General features: G+C 27.6%; 2 protein-coding genes across 4 annotated transcripts; one reads left to right on the plus strand and one right to left on the minus strand.

The window, feature by feature from the left end:
- Positions 1-12016: 12016 nt before the first annotated feature.
- LOC127263440 (protein BCCIP homolog) lies at positions 12017-15328 on the minus strand. 2 transcript variants are annotated; one of them, XM_051292454.1, is made up of 10 exons: positions 14911-15328; positions 14083-14222; positions 13931-13995; positions 13604-13828; positions 13291-13500; positions 13136-13201; positions 12963-13052; positions 12838-12894; positions 12426-12526; positions 12017-12338 (listed from the first exon to the last, which is right to left on the minus strand). In XM_051292454.1, the coding sequence occupies exons 2-9, from the start codon at positions 14219-14221 to the stop codon at positions 12431-12433; spliced, it is 948 nt and encodes a 315-aa protein (XP_051148411.1). In that variant the 5' UTR covers position 14222; positions 14911-15328; the 3' UTR covers positions 12017-12338; positions 12426-12430. The 2 variants fall into 2 exon arrangements, with proteins under 2 accessions (XP_051148411.1, XP_051148412.1); XM_051292455.1 differs by having other exon boundaries at positions 12422-12526.
- Positions 15329-20042: 4714 nt separating this feature from the next.
- On the plus strand, positions 20043-25201 carry LOC127263434 (uncharacterized). 2 transcript variants are annotated; one of them, XM_051292447.1, is made up of 11 exons: positions 20043-20585; positions 20668-20808; positions 21916-22104; positions 23134-23271; positions 23394-23515; positions 23614-23746; positions 23861-23990; positions 24074-24153; positions 24299-24433; positions 24521-24790; positions 24988-25201. In XM_051292447.1, the coding sequence occupies exons 1-10, from the start codon at positions 20121-20123 to the stop codon at positions 24752-24754; spliced, it is 1767 nt and encodes a 588-aa protein (XP_051148404.1). In that variant the 5' UTR covers positions 20043-20120; the 3' UTR covers positions 24755-24790; positions 24988-25201. The 2 variants fall into 2 exon arrangements, with proteins under 2 accessions (XP_051148404.1, XP_051148403.1); XM_051292446.1 differs by having other exon boundaries at positions 24521-25201.
- Positions 25202-25894: the final 693 nt, after the last annotated feature.

Here is a 25894-nt window from a genome sequence, read left to right on the forward strand (position 1 = left end):
ATGTTGTCCATTTTTATTGTTTCAATAAAATATTTTTTTAGTAAGTATAAATCTCACTATATTTTACAAAAATCATGTATTTATACTTACTACATCAATATCATTACAAGAACTTTACACTTTATAAAAGTAAGGAATGATTAGGTGTGAGGGTTGGACGTCTGGCCTTAAGGTCATGGGTCACCTGTCCGACGCCTCAGATCACTTGTCATACACGGTTCGTCGTCTAGTGTGACTTGTCTGTCGGACCTAGTTTGTAAGGTATTAGATCCGGTCAAATATTTATCCAGTGTGCACTTTCACGTAGCGACTGCGGGTTCCATGTCATAAAAAAAATATATAATATTTATTAAACTTTGTGTAAAAATTTTTGTATCAAAATTTATTATTATATATAAAAGTTAAAATTTATATATACAAATATCTACCAAAAAATGCACCCTATTTTAAAAGTATATTGGTAAATTAAGACTCCTTGACAAATTATGATAAAAGGTGCCTCTCTTTTATTTAAAAACGTATATACTCCTTTCGTCCTGTGAAATTAGTTCACTTTTTTTTTTTTTTTTTATTTTGGTCGTCCCACAAAATTAGTTACATTTTTTAATATAATAATAATTAGTAAATACTAATTACAATTATAAATTTAATTATATTTTATTCAATTATTTATACTACTAACTTTTATTGTTTGTTTTATTGTAAATTTAATAGTAGGGCTAGAATTTTGAATAATAAAAATTAATAAATATTCAATATGATATAAATAAGCGTTCATGTGATGTTTAAAATTTTAATTAATTTTTAATATAATATAAAAAAATATTTGATTTGATATTTTACGATATTAGTTAATAAAGATTTGATTTAGAATTTGATTTTTATATTGCATTAAAATAATTTATTTATCACTATTATTAAGAGTGAAAAATATCAATTTGCTCAAACAATGCAAGTACCGTATGAAAAAATATTAAAATGTCAAAATTATTGTATATTGTAAATTTTTATATGGTATGATACCGTACCAAACATTTTCAGTACGACAATTGCATATACTTTTAGCATTGTTGGTATAATATATACCGAAAATATCAAGACATTCTGATATTTTAGTATTTGATATATCGGTTATATCAATAATTTAGTATATTGATACTAAAATTATTAATTTCTAATATATTCTTAAAATTGTAAAATAATTTTTAATTTTTATATTTCAGCGTAAAATATTATATTATGATACCATACATGTCATTCAATTAGAAATTACTCGATACTGTATTCCGATAATACCGAATCATATTGTATACCGCACCGAATTTTTTTGTATATTAAAAAAAATATCGATACCATACAAAAAAAAGTTCGGCATACTGAAATTTGGCATTTTCGGTATTCTTTAGTACGGTATGTGTTATTTCTGTAATTCAGTATTTTTTTATCTATAAATTCGGTATACCAAATTATTAGTACAATATCTCATTACGATAACATAACATACTAAAAATTTTGGTACGATATATAAAATATGCGTTATAAATTTTGGTATGTAATCTCGAACTATCTCTACCAATAATCAAATTCGAAAAATTTGATATTTTGTTTATATAAAATTTTAGTATTACGGTTGTTATTTTTGTATTTAAATTATTACAATTAAAAATTTTTTTTATCTAATTGCATAATTTACAATCAATATAATAATATTTTTTTAAAATAGAACAATTTCAATAAATAAAACATTAAATTTTAAAAAATAAAATAAAAATAAAATAAAATAAATTTGAACTTTTATTTCAATATTTTATCAAATAAAAATAGTTAAATTAACATTTTATTACATATATTACATTAACTAATCACACTAATTAACTATATAAACCAAATTCTTTTAAGCTACACAAAAAAAAAACGCGATTAATTTCGTTGGACCAAAAGGGTATATTTTTTAACATAAAATTCAAATATATATATATATATATATAAATCCAAATCAAATATATATATATATATGACATGTGTGTGCATGTGATGTGATTATAGAGTTATGTAGGACAGTAGGAGTACAAATATTTACATTGTCATTCCCCAATGATTGCCAAATCAAATTTTTATTATTAATAAGAAAGTCTATAGGTCTTTTTTTGTTTTTTTTTTTTCGCGTGCTAAATATTAATTCACACATTTAAAAAAAAAAAAAAAAAAAAAAAAAAAATCCCCAACACTTATCAAGAATTTGTCCTAATTTTGATTTAAAAAGATTGCATACTCCATCTATTAGATTGTTTTTTCTTGATTTGATATGATATTTGTATTAAAATATATATATATATATAATTTGAATTTTAGGAAATATATTACTGTATTGTAAATTATATAGAAAATTTAAAAATCGAGGAAAAAAAAAAAACACTTCCCTAGCTACTTTTACTTTTTGTTGCAAATGGAAGTTATAAATTGATGTCGCATTTTAAAAATAAATATCATTTGAAATTTGAAATTTATATTCAAGAAGGAACTAAAAATAAAAAGAAATAGACAAAATAAGATAAAATTATGATGGAATAATTTGATAAGTTCAATGTAAATGCACTGAGGTTGAGAAGCTCACGTGAGACTACTACAATTAAAATAAATACATACAATAAAATAATATTAAATAAATTATTCAGACACCATTTTATATTAATATATTTATAGACACTAAAACATTGATATTGTGATAATTTAATAAATTTAATTTGCAGTAAGTCACATAAAATACTCAGATTTATTCTGTGGTTAAATAAGTCAGATAAAATTACTTGTCCTTTGTGGTAACACTTAACCAATTTGAAAACTTTTGATTAAATTAAAATTACCTAGCTTGTTTTCAAATTTATTTTTAAAAATTACAATTATATTTAACATGAATTGTTTTATTACAAATACTACTCCCTCCGTCCCAGATACCGTGTCTGCTAGACACGGTATTTTAGTAGGGGTGTAATTAGTAGATAATTAAGAATGTATTAGTGAAAATAATTATCCTATAATATAAATAATTATAAATTAAGATTAAGATAACTAATTAGTTTAATTAAAATTAAAAAATAAAATTAAAAAATTTAAAATGAGATTAAAGTATGTAATCATTTTCCAAAAAAATGGAAGTAACATGGTACGTGAGACGGACAGAAACGGCAACGTGGACATGGTATCTGGGACGGAGGGAGTAGTAAATAGTGGATTTGTTTGTTTAGTGAAATGATTTGAAAATATATATTTTTGTGAGTTATAAAAAATTGTGTTACTGATTAAAAATAATGAGTACATAATATATTATTTTTTAAAAGAAAATATATTTTTGGAAAAATATGGTTTTAACTAAAAAAACACACTCTAACATTTTTTAACATTTAATTTGTTTGGTTTTGGTTTGAATTTTGATTCAAATAGTATTAAACTTTATATTTTATGAGAATAAATAGTATATGTTTATTAAAATATATATATATATATATATCCAAATTGAATAATAATTATTTTTATTTTTATTTTTTTAAAAAAATCAATTATTGTGTTCCTCGATATAAACTTGTTGGTTTTTAATTTATTTTGTTTGGTCACTGTTATTATCATATCAAAAAAATTTATTTTGGTTTTCAATTACTTAATAATTTCACATAAAATATTCTTTCAATTCAAACTTTTATTATTGTCAAATCTCAAATCAAAATAAAAACTTTGAAGGAGCACACAAGAAGTTAATTTTGGTTGCTTTTGCTTGTTCAAAGAGCTTTGTTTACTTTGAATTTTTTTTTTTTTTTTTCTCAAATCATTAAATTTTTTCATATATTTTTAAAAATAAATTTACTTTATATCACAATCAATTAATATAATACTCCGTCCGTCCATTTGATAATTTTTCATGTGTCATGTTAGTCTGTTCAAATCAAAATTTTTCATTTTATTTTTATTTTTTAAGAAAAAGTAACTCACAACTAAATATCAAAATACATTTACTTTTTATTTTTTCACATTACTTTTTTAGTATAAAATTAATATTATAGTCCCTCAATCCATTTTCTATTTTTCTAATTGATATTTACAAGTTTTTAGGTAATTACTTTTTTTGTTATGAGTTAACAAATTTGTCCTTTTATTTTGTGTATAGAAAAGAAAAAAATAAATAAAATAAGAGTAAAAAAGTAAATTTTGTATGTAAAAATAAAAAAGGATAATAATTGTTGGATGTTTCAAATAAGAAAGTAAAACATTAGTTTGTGGACAGAGGGAGTATTACTTTGTTACATAACATATTTATAAAATACTAATTTAGCTTAATCCACGTACAAAAGTCAAATAATTAGTTTATAAATAGACAAAAAAGTATTATATATATTCATTAAAATTCGTATTCAACTTAAATAGACACAAATTTTGTGGACAAATGAATACATGTTATTATAGTAATCCCTCCGTCCCACATACCGTGTCTGCTACACTGTAGACACAGTATTTTAGGAGATGTATAATTAATAGATAATTAAGAATATATTAGTGAAAATAATTATCCTATACTATAAATAATTATAAATTAAAATTAAGATAATTAATTAGTTTAATTAAAATTTAAAAAAAATTAAAAAGTTTAAAATGAGATTAAAATGTATAATCATTTTTAAAAAAAATGAAAGTGACATGGTATGTAGAACGAACAGAAATGGCAACGTGGACATGGTATGTGACGGAGGGAGTATAAAGCTAAGTAAAATACAATATAATAGTAATTAAATATTACAAGTAGTTTTTTTAAGATAATATTTTCTTCGTCCTAATAGTTGATATGTTTCTACTTTTAATAAATTTATTCAATATTAAATATATTTAACAAATATAAATTTAATTTAATTAAATTTTTAATATTTTACAAGTGGACACTCAAATTTTTTTTTTATTTTTACATCTCACCTCAATCAACTTAATTAAATTTATAACATCTACATCTACTTAAAACCTCTTTATTTTTATATCTCTTCCCAATAAACAAATATTTTTTTATCTACATTTAAAACTCCCTAATTTTTTTATAAAATTGATTTATATAAAATTATATTTTTTTAGGAAATAGATCATATTATATATTCTTTATTGAAAAAAATAATATTTCAAATATTTAAATACATATTCTAAAATTTTTTCAATCATATATACTAATTTTAATTTTAAAAGTATCACCACTATTATTTATATAAAAAATAATGAAATAATATCACAGTCTGCTATCATTAAATTACTAAATTATACTCCCTCCGTCCTAATACAATAGTCTTATTTACCATTTTTTTCAGTTCCAAAACAATAATCTTATTTCCCTAAATAATCATATCAATATTTTTTTTATTTTTATTACACAATTGTCACTGTTTTTTTGCATTAATACATTCACAAGAGCAAAAAAGTCTTTTATTCATACTTTTTACCAACTATTAATATAATATCAATATTTCTTAAATCTCATGCTCAACCCAATTAAGACTATATTTATAGGACGGGAGGGGGTAGTATTTGCTTAAAGACTATCTTCGCAAAACCCAACACACCTTTAATATTGTACTTTTGTTTGTATTATTTATTTATTTATTTAGAGATATAGGATTATGTACTCCCTCCGTCCCACATAATTTGTTCTTATTTTTATTTTCGTTCGTCTCACATAACTTGTTCTTTTTATTTTTGGAAATATAATTATGCACTTTAATCGCATTTTAAATTTTAAATTTTATAATTTTCTTAATTTTAATTAAACTATTTACTTATCTTAATCTATAATTATTTTTACTAAATAATAATTATTTTTATTAATACAATTCTTGACTATTTACTAATTATATTTTACCTAAATTCCCGTATCTACGGTAATAGTCTCATATTTTTTGGGACGGAGGGAGTATTAAACAATTAATAATTTCATTTGTTTATTGGTATTTGATTTGGTCCAAAAGTTTATATTCCCAGCGGGATGATCAGCCACAGATTTTTAAATAAAATCACAACTGCTAATTTTATTAATTTAATCAATTTTTTTTACTATTATTAATTTAATTAATCAATTCTTGATATTATAAAAGGAACAACAAAGAGAAATAATCTTATATTTTTATTTAATCAGTGGTAGCAGTAATTTTAATTAATAAACATTATTATAGATTTCAATTACGTGTTTGACCCATTTCAACAAATTCTATTTATGTTTAATTAGAAAATTTTCTAATCTTTTTAATAAAGTATTACATCAAATTATTGTTTAAATATACAAACAAGTGAGAATAAACAAACACAAATATTTTCCTAAGAAGAATAATTTATGAAATAATTTTTTTATAGATCATGCTACCATTATTTTTTTCATCAATAATTGCCTATTAAAATAAATAGTGTGTGAAAAAAAAAATAAATAAATAAAGTTGAAACAAATTAGGTAAGAAACAAAACTTGATGATCCTATCACAATAAAATTAAAAAAAACTTCCAATGTGATCCCACCAAGGTTATTATTGAAGCTCTGAATGTGACATAAAATTAAATAAATTGCCCCCTCATCATCTCATGATAAAAAAAAAAAATTAAACAAAATTGGATGAAATTGAAAAATAATATTGTCCAATTTTTTTTAGAAATATTCATTAAATTTATTTTTAAAAGTTAAATGATCAAGTTTACATCAACTAAATAAATAAATAAATAGCCGGCCAATCATTCAAAACCTCGTCGGGATTAATTTTAATAAATTCCAAAATTTATACCTCGGCCGGCTTTGATTAATTTTGTAAAATTACTTGATTATTGAAAATGATGTATTCTTTTTATTTTTTTCTTAATATATATATATTTTAAATTTAGATATTTTAAAGTAAAATAGTTATTGAGTATAATTTCATTTATATTATATATGAATGTAAATAGATTTTGTGTGATATTTACAAAAATAAATGAATAAAATAAAAAAATATAATAAAACAATTATTAAAAATTAATATCAAAGAATACATACTCTTTAGAAGTGGTATTAAATTGTTGAATATTGGTATTAAATGAATAAATAAGTTATAGCTTAAATTACTTGAAGAAATAGATATTTTTTTAATTATTATTTTTCTAAAAAGAACACTATATTGCTAATCATTTAATTAGGTACAAAATCAATTAGTGATGCTATTTTTTTAAGTAACAAGGAAGTTGCGTGGTATTATTATTATTATTATTATTATTATTATTATTATTATTATTATTATTATTATTATTATATATTAACTGATAATTTTTAATATGAATCAACAAAATATATTCGACTAATTTAACTATTCTTTCTTTACTTGGCAATCATTTAAAAATTTTTACTATTTAATCATAACATTTTTATAAAAATATAATATTTTTATCACAAAAACCGTATAAATAATAAAAATATATTTAATGTGATTTTTTGTGAAAAAAGTTCATATTTATATATAAGTATAAAAATAAAAATTCATAGAGTTTGAATGCATAATTAAAAATTTTCTTAGCTAATAATAACATGAAACAAAACCTAATTGAATATTTATTAAAAATAAAATAATAAAATTGTATTTGTTGCATTTGTGCTTGTGAAGAACGAGTAAACATAATATTCTATAAGAAAAAATAAAATAAAATAAAATTGTATAATTTTTATAAAAAATTGTAAGAATTGTATAATATTGGAAAAATAAAGTAAAATCAAATCAAATTGGAAAGACAGAATGTTGAAAATCAGAATGTATTTGATTATTTATTTAATTGCATGTTAGATATTTATGCATGTGGATTTTATTGGAAGGGAATATTGGTGAATTGAAAAGCACATGCAATTTAATTAAATTTAATTAATTAATAAATAATCTAAATCATAGTACTTCCTTACATACCAAAATTTTTAAAAATATAATTTAATAAATAATTATAGTATAATATAAATATTTTATATTAAAATCAAAATAACTAATTAAAATTTTAAAAAAATTAAAATATATATATTTCCTTCACCCCATAATAAAATATTTATTTTTTTTATTTTAATTTGTCCCATAATAAAATATTCATTTTTTTTAAATAACTGACTATCTATCTTATATTATAAATACTCTTATAATTTAAAATAAAAATAAAAATATATAATTTAAAAATAATATTAATATTTTTAAAATTACGTACAAATAAAAATGAAAATATATAATTTGAGAAATAAAATGTACATAAACAAGAAACGTGGTACGGTAATAAAATAGGAGAGGATAAGGATGAGTGATTTGAAACAAGCAGTCTCATCAAAAGACCCTTTTTAGGCTATTCATTATATTAACTTCATCTGTTCACTTCACGTCATGTCTTTTTTTAATTCTTTTTAGGTTTTTTTTTTTTTTTTTTTTTTAATATCGATTTTGATATGATAGTATAGTTTGTATTTTTATTACTCCCTCCTTTTACAAAGTCATTAATCCTTTGTCCTATAATAAAATATCAATTTTTTTATTTTAGTATGTCTTATGATAAAATACTCTTTCCGTTCCAAACAAGGTATAATATTTATTTTTGGCACGAAATTTTAAGTGGGTAGTATTAAATAGGATAATTTAGAAATTAGGTGATGTGATAGACAGAATTATATATTTTTTATTTTTTTATTTAGATGATGTGAGGAGATAAAATGTGAGATAGAGATTAAATATAATTAATTATTTCATATTTTAGAAATATTGCATGGTGTTTGGGACATATCAAAAATGAAATATTGCAGGATATTTGGGATGGAGGGAGTATTATTATTATTTTTTTAGTAACTTTACTGTGTACCTAACATTATAAATATCCTTACAACTGACAATATATTACACAAATATCATTACATTTATATCACACATACTAATAAGGTTATTTTAGTTATTTCTACTTTATTCCTACATCATCTTAGTATAATACTAATATTTATAAAACTACGTACAAAAAGCAAATGAATATCTAATTATGAAACAGAAAAAGTATTTTGTATGCGTTATTGTAAATATGAGAATTTAGGTAAAATATGATTAATAAATAATTAAAAAATGTATTGATAAAACTAATTATTATTTAATAAAAATAATTATAGATTAAAAATTAAGATAATTAAATAATTTAATTAAGATTAAGAAAATTATAAATTCTGATGTTTAAAATATGATTAAAATGTATAATTATTTTTGCAAAAAAAATAACAAATTATGTAGAACAGATATAAATAAAAAATATGAACAAATTACGTGGAACGAAAGAGTATATAAAAAAACATTATTGAAAAAAAAAAAATAAATAATTTAGAGGTATGTTTATTTTGTGTTTTGATTTATTTTATTTTTTAATAATTATTTATTAAAAATCGTATAACTGTGCGTTTGGTTTAGATTTCAAACCAAAATCTACACTCCTTGTGTTCATAATAAAAATAAATCATTTTTCTCATTGTATATAAAATATAAATATTATTTAAATTTTTTTAAAAAAAACCCTCAAACTCAAACCCAAACCAAACTAATTAACTGTGTCTGTGTGTTTGTATGAAAATTTGGATTTGGATTTAAAAATTTGAATAGTAAAATTTTGAATTGAAATCATCGTATGATATGGTTTAGAAAATAAAAAAACAGACGTTTAATTTAATATTTTATTTAAAAAAATATATAAATAGTAGAGATTTGATGAAATTTGATAAAAGAATCACAAAAACACAAATTTGAAAAAAAATATATATATACATTGTAAATATGATTAATTTATTCAAATCTCTATTCAAAATAGCAGAGACATCATATATTTTAATTTATTCAATCTAAAACATCATATATTTTAATAGGAAACTCAAACCAAATCAAAAATAAACACACTTACGTGATCCAAAAAAAAAAAAAAAAACTCACATATGCTCTGTAAATTCTAACTGGATAACTGACATTATTGATACAATTTTATATAATAAAAAAAATTAAAGTAAAAATCTATATATATCACAGCCAATGAATTATGGGATTTTTAAATTTGTTTCCAACCTCTCAATTTTCTCTAATATATACCACTCAAATACTCATTTTCTAGTTTCTTTTTTTTCAAAAAAAAAAAAAAAAAAAAAGAAAAAAAAAAGACCACATTCAACACATACTTCGTCTAAAACAAAATGAATATATTATTGAAAAAGGGTAATTATATGAACTTATTTATGGGTAACAGAAACCACTTTGAGAAGAAGTCTTGAAGAGGCAATAAATAAAGATTGGAATAATTTCTTGACTGATCGATGCTATAACATTTCACGTATGCCAAAATGAGCTTTATTCACAAAAAGGGACTTTGATAGTTACCTAAATACTTTGCAATATCTAAATAAACAACAAATATATAACTTTATATGAAAATCTTCCCATCACAATTATTATAATAATTATCAACACAAAAAAGGGCTTCATCACACAACACACATTAGTGGCAATTTGGTCGCTTTGACATCACAAATCATTAGCTATTGGCATACTCAATTAAATAGGGACCAAAATAACATACTACTATTTTTATATCATTTCAAAAAAAAAAAAAAAGACATTCATTTTGTTCAGTTTTGGTACAAAACCAAAAAAAAATACTTTTCAAATTGTACGATGTCCAACAAATATACACAATTTCGTCTTACAATATCATATCAAATTACTATTTACATCAAAAATAAATTTTCGATAAAATCTATCAAAGCACAAGTAACTCTACCGGTGTACATACCTTATTCAACTTATTCCAACACAAGTTTTATAAATTGTTAATACATATTTTCTCCATCGGCTAACAATATATACATTTTGCTATTTAGGGTATTAACAAGCAATAGACACTTATTTAATGTCCTACTATTTAACATAAAAGTGCCAAAATACCCTTTTCAACTCACATTCGGGTATTGCAAGTTAAGGATATTTTAGTCTTTATACGCCTCCAATCTATCTACTAAATAAAAATATTACTATTAACTTATTATTCTTTACTCAACATGAAAACAGTATATGTATCTATTGTTATGGGACGAAGAAGTGAGTAGTATTATATAAATTGAATGTATAAAACTATTAGAAAGAATAGAAGATGAGTCCCTTGTAGCAAAGAACGCTTTGATAAATTTTACCAGTGTATAAATATATCTATTAACTCACTAACTTATTTTTTACTCAAATAAGTAAATTGACATCCAAGTTTAGAAGAAGCCATGTGATTCAAGTCAGTCTTACTCTTTAAAAATATATATATATATATACATACATATTGTGTATGTACATATGCCCATAGGGGAGAAGGCCAGAAACAAGTTATCTCTACCACATATGCTACTGACAGCCTTGCCCACAAGAACATGCATTTGCTATAAACTTAAAAAGGTGCTTCAAACAAAATATCGTCGACAACAGTACAGTAAATTCTAGCATATAGCATCAATTTACCCAGTGCAAGAAATAAATGGGAGCAAATTACCTTGCTGCAGGGGAAGGCAGGTAGCAAGCAAGCAAATTAGCCTAGCTCCATCCTCCAGAGTGTGTTGGGCTACAAGAGCGAAGATGAAAGTTAAAAATAACTAGACAATCGATAACTTTGCAGTCACCTGAAAGACGTGCGGCTGAGCTCAACAGGCTAATACAGAAAACTGAACTTCTTAAGTTTGTATACCTATTCAACATAGGGGGAATATGAGGTAACCAGAATCGTCTAATAGAACTTTCTCAGTTAATGGATGCATAAAGAATCACTAACTGCGAATGGAATTAAGAAAAGAGTAGCAACCAACATGGAAATCGAGAGAAAACAACATATAATAGAACTCGAATGTACTTTGAACCAACTGATTGGAGCTTAAAGTAACAATAGCAATATGATCTGTACCAATTAGAGAAAACAATTAGCAAGAATGATTGATATTAAATTACGACAAAAGGTGGATTGACTTGGCCTGACAGATATTACTGGAATGACGGATGAGTTCTTCTTTGCGTACAGTGAGATACATCTAATTACCAAAATTGTTGAAAGAAAGCCGAGCACGAGCAATATGATTAGTGGCAAGTAAAAGTTTTTGGGGTTCAAATACAAAAGTTAACACGGAAAGCAATTTGCCCCAAAAAACTTGTGGAGGCTGGCTAAGTGATGGGTGTAGATATACTGCGAACTTGAAAAGAAACCTCATCTTACAAAAACAACAACCCATAAGCTTATCTCATTCAGACAAATCATCTGGATCACTCCAGGAAATTGTATGTACTGTGAATCTGCAAGATAGGTGATATAAAATGCTTTTAGTAAATTGCAAGAGATCAAAAAGACAACATAAAAGATGCAACAAACTGCATACCTACCAGTATCATTCCTCTATCAACGATTTCAACTGTTCTCTGAATGACGATATTTTGCTTGCTTCAATGGCCATCACTAGACCCATTGAGTGGTAATGCTTAAGCTGCATTCATAAGAGAATTCAAGTAAGAAACTGTTTGCCATACAAGAACTGTTAAGTACTTGTGAATTAAAAAATAATAACAAGAATAAGAAGAAATTCAAGCAAGTCGACAACTGGAAATAATAGAGGATGAACTTGTTGAACATTTAGCAATACAAGGAATCACATGACGGGGTGGAAGACTAGAAGAAACATCTTGTTCCTAACTTAAACAGATAGCTAGTGATAGCAGATTACCCGAAGCATAAGATTGACAACAGTTGCCGCAAATTATCAAAAGATATGATGTAGTGTGAAATAGAAACACTTGCCTCATTAGGTGTGACATGCGTCGTACTCAACGGAAAGCTGAAGGACCATGAGCTAAGCTGCAAAAGCAGTTCAGAAAGATTAGGCTTCATAGCCTAGAAAACAGCAGCCAAATAAAATTTTGCACCTCATGAAAAATTTCATCTTCAGGTTTAGCATAAACTATGGGCTCTTCTCCCTTTTTATTCGACCCTTTAATCTGATCTGCATTCTTGTGCTGCATTCAAGCACAGAAAAGAAATTACCCACCAAAATAGATCAAGCAACAATAACATATTAAGAGCTCCTCCAACAATTTACCTTGTAAATTGTGCAAATAATAAGATAAAATTTGAAACAGAAGCTATTCCGGAGCTCCTCTGTAGGCTTCAAGAAGAAGATATAGTAAGGTATAGCTGAGATGATACGAGCATCTAAAAAAAACAAAAATCAACCATCTAGAATTGCTAGCTTACCTCATCTTCAGTTGCCCATTCTACTTCATCAAAGAGACCATCGTAGAGCGGAGGCAAAAGCTGAGGGGGAAGATTTACAACACGCTTGGAGACGATAAGACCAACATCATGAGCCTGGTCTTCTAATAAAGTCCGAAGCTTATTGATCACATTTGAGTCATGACACACCTTAATAAGGTGATCCTTCAGCTCGGCGATACATTTGTTATCCTGGTAGCCAAATATCTTAATAATGAATGATCCAGAAATTCTGAAAGCAAATAACGGTGAAGAAAGGCTAAAGCAGCAGAAAAAATAAAGTTTAAAAGCTCGCCTTATATCTTCCTATATTGAGAGCAGAAACAACAGAGTAGACTCCATCATCTTCATCATTCTCTATCTTAACCACAGTCCCAACTGTCGGCTGCCCCAATATCAAGTCCACAAAGCCGCTAAGATCCCACTGCTTTTTATCAAGATATGACTGTAGAAGGACCTTCACGCCATGGAAGTCGCTAGGTTTGGGATCAAAAAAGACAAAATCTGCTTGAACAACTCCCTTACGTAACAAATGAATTCCAACCAAAAAAAAAACAAAAATGAATTATGTGAGCGCATATCCAGAAGTATCAAATCACTTGTAAAAAGTTACATATCTAACCTCAGAATCTTCATTATCCGAAGAGTCAGATTCCTTAGTATTATCATGGTTTGCAAACCCATTAGCTGAAAACATAAACCACAATTGAAGTTCATAGCCAAAAACAACAGACATAAGCGGGGCAGGGAAATGAATGCCAGATGAAAGCATACCAGAAGATGATGGAAGATCATCTCTGCGTTCCTGAATATCTCGTCTAGTTCTTTTACTAGCAGCACTCATAGTCATTAATCTACCAAATGGAGAAAAGGTGAGAGGGTGGTCTCTCAATAACCCGGATTTCCGCTTCATTCTGTAAAATATGAGACAAAATCAAAGTGAAAACATTTGTCAAAATTCTTCGAAACTCAAATTTATGCAACTGAGCAGCTTAACAGTTTACTTTGATACATAGGCCAACCACCGCAACAGATTAACATAAAATTTCAAGATCCTAATATGAATAGGCACACACTCCATCTTGAAGTGGATTAAATTCATCATTTAAAGTAACCTAACCTATGGAATATGAATGTGATTTAAGTAAATTTCTCCTTACCTGTGCTATACTATACAAGAACACCCAAGCCAATACAAGAAACAGTTCAAACTCCTCTCAACTCAACTCACCACACCACCAATCATGTGCAATTGAACATCAATTTCATCAATCCTCAATGGAAATACGAATTGAATCAACTAAATCAAAGTAAGGAATTCAAGAATTGGGGAAATCAATCAATACGAGCAAACATCTATAAAACTTTACTGTGAAGAAACTTCTACAGTTATAGGGTGTGTTTGTTCGGTGGATTGGATTTTAATCTCAATATTCATCCCATTTTTTTCCACCAAAAACACCAAATCAAATACCAATTTTTCATTTTTTATATTATACTAAAAAAATCAACTTTACATTACGCTATTCAAATTCAAAATTTTTACCAATCAAATCCCAAGTTAAAATTCAAGCCCCCAAACAAACATACTTAAAGAACTACCTTGAATGCCGGCGTCTTGGTCCCAGTCTGGTCCCGCACTGTGCTCGGTGTTAGGCGGGGAAAGGGGAAGTCTAGGCTAATTCTTGTTCTCCCTAACCCAAACCCAATTTTCACAATTCGTCTCCCACCCCACGGCCTTCAGAGATAGAGCAGAGGCAGCAGGATATCGTGGCCCCGGAAATTTAACCAGAAGTTGACGTCTGGGAGCTGCGTTGGCCTTCACCTGTTTCCGGCGGTCTATGCGTGTTTATGCACGAATCTGAAGAAGACAAAGATGAGGTTGAGGAAAATGAAGAAGATTCCGGACGATGGATGAAGACGAAGTCGGCAAACAAGAACGATGGACGGAGGGACGAAGACGACGGCGGGGCTTTGCGGGTAGGGTTTTTATTTATGCACTCCCTCCTCCGTACCGTTAAATTGCGATTTTTTGTTTTTTACATGCCATTATATTCATTTTTATGAAAATAATAATAATAACAATAAATTTAATAAGAATTAAATTTTAATTAATTTAAATTAATCTATGTAATATGTAATTTTTATTTTTTTTTCATTTTCAAATAATTTTATATTAGATATGTAAAAATATGTTAATAAAATAAAAAATATTAATATTTTATATTTAATATTATATTATATTTTTTATAATATTAGTTGCTAACATATTGAAAGTTTTTTTTAGTTGGATAAACATATTCGAATTTTTTATTCATAACTATTTTAATGATTTATTTTTAATTAGAAATAAAAAATATTGAATTGATGAAATATAGTGCCTATCATGCTGAAAAAATACTAAATATTTCAAATATTTTGTATATTAAAATTTGTTGTCTTCTACATGATACTTTATTGAACTTTTTCAATATCGGTGTATAGTTTGTCACTATCTATATATATATATATATCGAAATATCAAAATTATTTTGCTATACAACAAAAATAATATATATTGTGTTGATATTTTAGTATTAAATATTTTGGTATATTGATACAAAATTCTTTTTTTTTCATATATCATAAAAATTATTTTTACTTTGATATTTCTGTATGAAATACTAGTATATAACAATGTTTTTTTATACCAAATCATGTACTCTATATATTTTTATTACCGAATTTTTAGTATACTGACTATAATATCGATATTTTTTTAATATAACGCAAATTTCTGAAGGGTATACGAAATGACTCGGCATTTCATAATGTCATATTGAATCATCCCTATTTTTAATTATGTTTTGTTGGGAACTCTCGTTTGTGGATAAATAATTAATTACTACGTTTTTATAACTGTTCGAGCTTTTAGGTGAAACGGTCATTCTATATCCGACATTATATCAGAGCCTATGCTATATCTCAAGTTCGAGTCTCACTGTCCCAATTTGCGGCATACGGATATAATCCGAAAATATTGATTTGATACTTTAAAAAAGAAATACTAGTGAATAATAAAAATTTTGAAAAAAACATAACAAAAATACATTTTTTTAATTTATATTTTAAATGATTACAACACTAATTTATTACAAACAAATTCAAATTTATATTTATATTTTTCAGGGTTTGTTCTTTTACCAAAAATTTTTTAACATATTTCTCAAAAAAATAAAATAATATATTACGTATATTTATTATTTTTATATTACATACACAATTTTATATACTTTACATAAATATATATATATATAATCAAAACACGAAACAACATCATTCCTCCTTGAAAATTTTATTTTAGAATTAATATTCATAATATTAGTTAGTACAATAAATGAGATTAAGTAATAATGTAAATTTAACTCAATCATTAGAGAAATAATGTACTAATTACATGGGCTACTTTACATTATATTTAAAAAGTATCAGTTATGATTTATTTAATATAATTACTAATTAACTATTAAATAATGTTTCTAAATAAATAATTGTTCATTATATATTATTATTATTATTAAAAATGCAATATACACACATACTCACCTAATATACACTTCATTCCTCTGCTATAAAATTATGTCACTATTTCATTTATTTTTATTTGTTAAACTTATACCTAATTAATTTATAGTAAGTAATTTTATTTATCCAAAATTTTGTTATTCATGTATAACAAATAATAACTAATTTGTCACTATTTTTCTACTTATACCATCATTTTATTTTTTTACGGTATCTTTAATAATTTTTTTTTTATAATATCATATTTCACTTTTTAACTATCCCACTTTAACAGTCAAACCCTTGTAGATCAAGCGGTGAGACATCCCTCATTTGAAGTATGAGTGTGTGCGATGAGGTATATATTTTGTTTAATAAAACATGTTAATATTATTTTGTAAAAAAAATACCCCCTTCGTACATATTTAATGTATCAATTTTGTCGTTTTAGTTTTATCAATTTACAATCTATCATTTTTATTATTTTTTTTATATAATTGTAATTCTCACTTAAATAAAAAAGTAAACTTACATTTTCTATAATATTAAAAAAAATGCTATTAAATTATTGAATTTAAGAATAAAAATTGTTATTTTGTCCCTTAATTATAATATTCCCTATGAAATATTCATATTCTACCATTTACGTAAAATAATAATAATAACGATAAGGAAGAAAATTAATTTTGGCTTTAATATAATAAAAATTTATTAATTTTGGTCCCAATATAAAAAACTCATCAATTTTAGTCTCATTATAAACAATTTCAATCATTTTTGATCCTATAGTTTTGTCAACTTCAGCAATTTCCGTTAATTTTTTAACGGTGGAACCAAAATTGATTGAAATTGTTTATAATAACACTAAAATTGAAGAATTTTTTATATTGTGATCAAAATAATAAATTTTTGGTCTCACCGTTTTGTCCACGTCAGTAATTTTCGTTAATTTTTTAACGGTGGGACCAAAATTGATTGAAATTGTTTATAATAAGACTAAAATTGATGATTTTTTTATATTAAGATTAAAATTGATTTTTTTTTGTTATATAGATACCAAAATTAATTTTTTCCTTAATAATAATAATAATAATAAAATAAAGACTAATTTATATACTCCCTCCGTCCTAAAAGTAAGTATCCATTTGTTTTTTGCACGTAATTTTAGAAATATTAGTATTATATTGGGATATAGTAGAAATAAAGTAGAAATGACTAAAATAACCTTATTAGTGTGTGTGATACAAAGGTAATGACATTTGTGTAATATATTGTAAGTTGTAAGGTATTTGTAATGTTAAGTAGATAATACAGTTACTAAAAAAGGATATGAATACTTTGTTATGGAACAGACTAAAATAAAAAAATAAGATACTTTGTTATAGGACGGAAAAAGTATTTATTTATTTATTTTTTTTAAAAGGCCTATAAGTGTATTAATTATGGCCCTTCACCATTAACTTCCGGCGGTACTATCATATCCGTAACCCATCAATTCGGTCACATAATTTATTTCTTATACCCACATTTAAGTTAAAAATAAAGCAAAAACAGTTGATTCTCAATTAATGCTATTAAATAAGTTTATAATCTAAATCTACTAATAATTCTGAATTGGTTCCTTTTGACAAAATATTGTCTCAATTATTATTTATAATCGAGTATTAAAAAATTAAATTAATTATTTTAATAATATTTTTTCAATTTTCAAAAGTAAACATAAAAATCCAAAAAACACTAGTGTTTGGAAAATTTTTTGCTTGTTAATTATTAGAATATTGGGGTGTGCTTGGTACAAATAATTAAGAATAGAGAAATTGTTTGTTTTGGCCAGAAAATTGGAACTTAAAAAATAAATTGTTTTAATTTTTTTATTTCTATTTTTCTGTATATTTATTTTTAATTATTTTTTTTTGTGTATTATTTGATTTTTTAAATTTTTAAAAAAATATATTATTTCAATTTTACAAAATATTACATTTAATTTATTATTCAAGTATTTAATTTTATTTTTTTTAAAAAAAAATACAGCAAAATCTAAACTTACAAAATTATAGTATCTATTTATTATTTAAAAAAAATCACAATATATATATATATATTTATGGATTCTCACGGTTAAAACTATCTTGAGAATTTATTCTTGATCTCTCCATACAAATATGTATTTTTTACACTTTCTAATTACATTCTCTATTTTACCAAACAAAAAGAATTAATTATCGATTTTTATTTTATCTACAATTTCATTTCATATTCTTATTTTTCTTTAATTATATTCTCTGTCACTATTTTATATTTCCTCCGTTCCCGGTTACCGTGTTCCTTTTACTGTAGACATAAGAATGTACAAGAGATATAATTAATAAATAATTAAAAATATATTAATAAATAATTAAAATGTATAATTGTTTCTAAAAAAAAGAAAGTTACATAGTAAATGAGACAGACAAAAATTGATATTGTAAATATGATGGAAGAAGTACAACATATAATAATTTTCGCAATCAGTACAGGTAAAACAGACCGATAATATATATTTTTATGTGTTTTATGAAATAAAATATATTTTGTTTAAACGCGTGATATATACAAATATTTCATATATTGAAATTAATTATTACTTGTGATATATGTGACAATATCATATATTTTATTTATATTATTAATATAATATAAATATATATCATCGGCATTATGCCCATTTTTAAAATTCAGCAAAGTAATTGCCTCAACTCGTGTATATGTAGAATGTGAGGTCACAACAAGAAATGAATGTCCAAGCTATTCATTACGTGCTCTAGGAAGAAATCGAAGCATTTTCTAGGAATAAGACAGATTAGTGTATTTTTTTTTATGACGTAAAAATTTACAGTATAATTACTCTGTAAATATATTTTGAATAAATTTTAATTAAATTTAATAATTTATAAATTAGATTCACAAAAGCAAATCACCCTAAATAAAAAATACAATATATTTTATTGTATTAATATAAACGATGTTATTAATTATTTATAAGAAAAATACTAAATGTAAAAATAAGTAGAATAAATTGATAAATCTTGTAAATGAGATATTTATGGGAAAATAATAAAATAAAATCTCGTCTTCCTCGTTGGTGGCAATTTTGTAATTGTGTAAAACCAGAAGGTCAATTCCAATTCAAGTCGAGTATTTAGTTGTGTTCCTCCGACCGGACCACCAATCCCTTTCTCTGTAACGAAGAACGGCACTTCCTCTTCGATTTTCCAATTCCTCCTGCTGCAATGGAAGACGACAAATCCTTCTCTGAATCAGTCAACCACGTCGACGACAGCAGCCATGGATGGCAGAAGGTAACCTACGCCAAGAAGCAGAGGAAGAATCAGAATAAGAAGCCTCCGGCGGATTCCTCGAGGCCTTTACCCGGCGGATCCGGACCCTTACCGGACAATAACGGCGTTTTCAAAGGATTGGAGAAGCACGCGGAGGAGCGCCGCCGGAAATTGGAGGCGCAGCGCGTCGCCGTTGTTTACGCCGACGATGACGCGATTCCAGTGAGATCGAGGAAGAATCGCGGAGAGGATGTGGACAGCGATGACGAGAGCACCGATGGAGATGTTAAAACTAATGCGGTGGATGTGAATAAGACGGAGAAGCCGAAGAAGGTTAAGAAGCCTAAGATTACCGTTTCGGAGGCTGCCGCCAAGATTGACGTTGACAATCTCGCCGCTTTTCTTTCTAGTATTACGGTATTTTCACTTTTCTCGGATCTGATTCTCGTTCTTGTTGATGAAACGTGGAAGATTTTATCGGAATTTCATTTTTTGGTAGTTGGATTCGTACGAAGGGCAGCAAGATATACAGTTGATGAGGTTTGCCGATTATTTTGGCCGTGCCTTTTCTGCCGTGAGCGCTTCGCAATTCCCATGGCTCAAGTTGTTCAGGGAGTCCCCTGTCGCCAAAATTTCCGATGTGAGCACTTCAATATTTATATAGATCAGTTTGAGTTTTAAGCTTTGTTGCAACTTACAGTTAGATCGGTTTAGTTCTCTTGTGAACAATGCTGTTATTGGAAGTGATTGATTTGCAATGTTAAATTTAGGTGCTTTGACCGATGATGGCTTTGTTCCTGGTGATCGTATGCTATTAAATTTACCAAATCAATGGTCGTGTTTAACATGTATATCAGTTTGTGGTGGTCTCAGTAACTGCTAGCTTAATTTTCATACATTTTAGCGCATCTTGACTTGCATTTGTATTTAAAAGTGCCTATACAGCGCTGAAAGGATCATTTGCTATATAATCAATTTTTTCATGGTCCAAGTCTATTGGCTTGATCGAGGTTTCAAATAAGAATTTACTAATGTAACTAGTTCATGTGCTGAAGGTTTCATACCTTTGCACACCTAGAGCTTGTTTAATAGCTACTCATTATGAATCACTGTAATGATGCTATTATTACTCAATAAGGCTTAAAGATTATTTCAGGTTGATGAGGAATCTGTGGTTTGATTATATAGTTTCTGATTTGATCTCCAATTGGAGTGTATGCCCAACATTTCAATGTGGGGTCTATGGTCTATTTCTGCATCTCATTTGTGTGAGGTTTGGGTTGGTTTTTTTTTTAATGATATATTTAAGATTATTTGAAACATTATAAAATTGAATTTAGATGCTCTATCAATTTTTATTTACATCAGCTATTTAGATGGTCCATTACTATCATGGCCATGCTTTGGTTTAGGCTTTCGGTGGCACTGTTACATGCCAAGGATGCCAAAAATAGTTTGTAGGGGTAGAGCATTTTCCTTGTTTGGTTTGACCAGTTCGCCCTTGGGCCATGACAAAGTTAGTGTGATGTTTAGGCTATTTGAAGAGCTTATGTTCCATATTGGTTATGGTGCCCTACTTTACTATTGATTGGAAAGAAATGTGAAACTACACAACAAACATATTCGCTGAATCAAGACATTGTTATTTGATCGTTAGCAATCATGCATCATTGTTACCTCTCATATCTTCATTGGCCTTGCTATGGATGTGGAAGATCTTCTGTTAATTGGTTTGTTTCTTGCTCAGGTCCCTGTTTCTTATATCTCTGAAACTGTTTACAAGACATCAGTGGACTGGATTAACCAGCGCTCCAATGAAGCATTGGTAACCTTTGTGATCTGGTCATTGGATGGCATTCTTGCTGACTTGGCTACCCAACTGTCGGGGTCCAAGGGTTCAAAGAAAGGAGGGCAGCCAACAACTTCAAAGTCTCAGGTATGTGATGTTCTTCATGCCTTTCTCATCTAAATAATTCTCTTTGTTTTAAATTTCCTGTTTCTTTCTTCCAAGCCTTAAACCTCTGGTAAGAAACACCAACTTCACTTTTTTATGTCTCATTTAGAACAATTTGGGTCAAACATGACCCATTCATTACAAAGAGGGACTGGGGGGAAGGAGGACTATATTCTAGTAGTAACTGAAGTTTCTCCTTGTTATCCTGTACCTAGAGACTCCTTTTGCATTTTCTTATGTGCCTTTTTCCAGCACATTTAATTTATTAGTATTACTAATTTATTAGTTGTTTGACTCCTTGCTGTCTCTAAGGTGCAATCCTTGATCTTTGCATTCCAATGCTTTTCTTCAGTAAGATGCACCTGTGGCGGCCACCCTGCCATTTGCCAGTCTTATGCTATACAAATTTTTTTTTTTTTGGTTAATGAAGAAACTAGTAATAAAAGCTTGACTTGTTTGCTTTCCTGTGGCATTTTAATCAATTTCTCACACATGCCAGTAACTTCCACTTCCCCTCTACAGTTCTCTAAACTGAGATCGGTGCATAGCTCCTTTCACTGGCTTTTTTATTTTGTCCACCATAAATGGTACCTTGAGAATTAAAACAGCACTTTTATTCATGCCATTTGTCACAGGAATTAAGAGTAGTTCATGAATGAGCTTTTCTTGTAGGTGTTTTTGTTGTTAAGAGCCGAGACACTTTCTATGATAATTTTGACTGTATTGTCATGATACCTTTAGGGATCTGTGAAGGGAAGGATTCTGGGGGATACAGTTTGTCTCTTTCTCCGTGGTTCTTCCTTAATAGATAAAAGGCTGAAGCATATAAACTGAAATATGTTGCTTGGATTTTCAGGAAAATAAATAAATAAAAATTAAATCCTCAAGTTATATTATTTTGCCACTCCTAATATACTTTGTATGACTTTGTACACCATGCTATCTACTTTGATATAATTTCTATCAAATTAACCACTTATATTTCATACTTGCTAATTCTTGTTTCCACAGGTTGCAATTTTCCTAGTGTTAGCTATGGTATTACGCAGGAAGCCCGATGTGCTGATTAATGTATTCCCAAAATTGGACAATAATCAAAAGTATCAAGGCCAAGATAAGCTTCCGGTTATCGTATGGATGGTAGTTCAAGTGAGTAACAATCGTATTTATCGTGGAGCATTGTGCTATCTGGGAATGCCTTATTTCTTTTTCTTTTTTCGAATATATTTTGAGTATTAATTTCCCATCTTAACCCGAGGCTTGTTGTGTAGGCATGTCATGGAGACTTAGCCGTAGGGTTGTTATTATGGGCGCATCATATTCTGCCAATTCTAAGAGGAAAATCTGGATCAAACCCCCAGTCTAGGGACATGGTCTTGCAGTTAGCTGAAAGGTTTGAAATATTGTTCTCTCTTCAACCAGTTAACAGCTGTTTATATCTCACACACCTCGATGATTATGAAGTGATATTCTTTGCTTTCCATTTATTAGAATTGTGGGTGTACCAAAAGCTCGGGGCATATTAGTAAGTAATGCTGTCAGGAAGGGCGAGCGCCTAATCCCACCTCCTGCACTTGACTTACTACTGCATTTTACATTCCCTCCATCTTCTGGACGGGTTAAGGTAGTGTACACCAACATACTAGCTTTGTTTTAAACAAATTTATCGGGTATGTTGCTGAGTTATGAATTTCTACTGTAACAACTTTAATAAGGAATGTGAACTGTGTGCAAACAGGCCACCGAAAGATTCGAGGCTATATACCCACTTCTTAAAGAGGTCGCTCTTGCTGGCTCTGTTGGAAGCAAAGCAATGAAGCAAATCTCATTGCAGATACAGACTATAGCTGTGAAATCAGCAGGAGAAGGTACTGTTAAACTGCTTCTCATACATTTACTTCAAAAGCTACTATGATGAATTTACGGCATTTCTAAAAACGATGTCCTGCAGGTATTCCGGCACTATCTGACGAAGCAACTGGCATCTTCATTTGGTGCTTGACTCAGAATCCTGAATGCTTCAAGCAGTGGGTAAGCCATGAATTAAAAAAAAACATACCCAAATTAGTTTCAAATCTCCTGGTGGCTTTCCTTAGTAGATTCATTTGAAAGCCACGACTGATTGGGAAGTGATTTGTGTTTGATCGATCTTTAATTAATATGTTTGTTTCGACAGGACAAAATATACACTGATAATATACAAGCTAGTGCTTCGATACTGAGGAAGCTTTCCGATAACTGGAAGGAGCTTTCTCCAAAACTATCTTCACTTCAATCTCTCAGCGAAGCTCTCAAGAGCTTCAGGCAAAAGGTTCGTCAATATTTGCTCCACTTTTCAAGCATAATATTCCAATCCCAGCCCAACTCATTAAATTTCAAAAATCTTCCCGACTTACAGAACGACAAGGCATTAAGCGATGAAACTGATTCAGCTCACCAGTCTCAGTTCAAGGAAGCAGACAAATACTGCAAGGCTCTGCTGGGCAGACTTTCCAGCAGCCACAGTTGCCTGAAAACCATAATCTTTGTTCTTGCCATGGTCGCTGTCGGAGCTGCCATCGTGCCCTCCAACCTCGACTCATTGGATTTGAACAAGGTGTCGGCATGGTTCAACTCCCTGCAATCCGTCTAAAACAACTCTGACAGAGCCAGGGTTAGCGCAAGCTAGGTAATCTCGATCTCCTCCCTTCCTCCGACTCGAGCTAGTTTTTTGTGCGACACAGTCCTCCCGGTAACCTTACAATATATACATTATACATAAAGTATGTGGGGGTGTAGTAGAGCATGAGGATTTGGATTATTAATGGTAGGGGTATGGTATGGAGGTGATTTAATTTATCTAGTTGTGTTGTTTTCTCATTTCAGGCACCCCTTTTTGGGGTAAAAGATTTTCTTAATTCCCGTCGGTCGGTTTAAGACATCACTGAACTCTCTCGTTTGCGAAATGAGTTATTGATAGAGGAGAGATTGAGAGTGTTTTTATATTTATTATACATACTTATATACTTACATGTTTATTTTGTTTGGGGTACACACACACATTGGATTTTGTTGCTATTCATCTACCAAACTTGCCATCCATACTTTTTTGTTTTTATTTTTTGCTTGTTTTATTTGGTTAAATAGTTATTTTGGTCTGAATATGATGTGCTTATTAGTTGGCTCTTTCGACCCTGCACCAGGAAGTCATATCTGTATTTTGCAGTTTAAGTACCCATACTAACAGTCTAATCGATCAGATGTAAAAAGGTTTTAGATGAAGTTCATCGTCAAGGGTTTTTTAATTTTAGGGATGAATTTAAACCTCTCTGGCGGTTTTCTTCCCCTTCCCCTTGCCCGACAATGATGGTGTTGTTTTCGTCAAAATCCCTCGAATCCGTAAATGCCACAATCGTCTCATTGCTGGAGAAATTTGCATTTAAATCGAACCAAGATAAAATAAATTGTACCGGATGGATAAAAATAAAAAATATGAACCAATTATATAAAATGAAAAAATATATAATATAATTATATTGTTTTAAAAATATATATAATAAAAAAATGGACAAATTTTATGGAAAAAAAAGCAAACAAATATAAGCTGCTGTTGCTTAGTCTAGAGGTTGATTCGATTTACATTGTCGAGGCTACAAATGCGGCTTCGATGTCATAAAAAATTAATAATAATAATTCAAAGAAAATAATATGCTTTCAATATTATTATTATTATTATTAAGTAGTAGCAGTTTGTTTATGTGCCGCCAAAAAGGCAACCAAGCAAAATCCATCA

Source organism: Andrographis paniculata, unplaced genomic scaffold (genome assembly GCF_009805555.1).
Source record: "Andrographis paniculata isolate CXL003 unplaced genomic scaffold, ASM980555v1 Contig69END, whole genome shotgun sequence".
NCBI classification, from domain to species: domain Eukaryota; kingdom Viridiplantae; phylum Streptophyta; class Magnoliopsida; order Lamiales; family Acanthaceae; genus Andrographis; species Andrographis paniculata.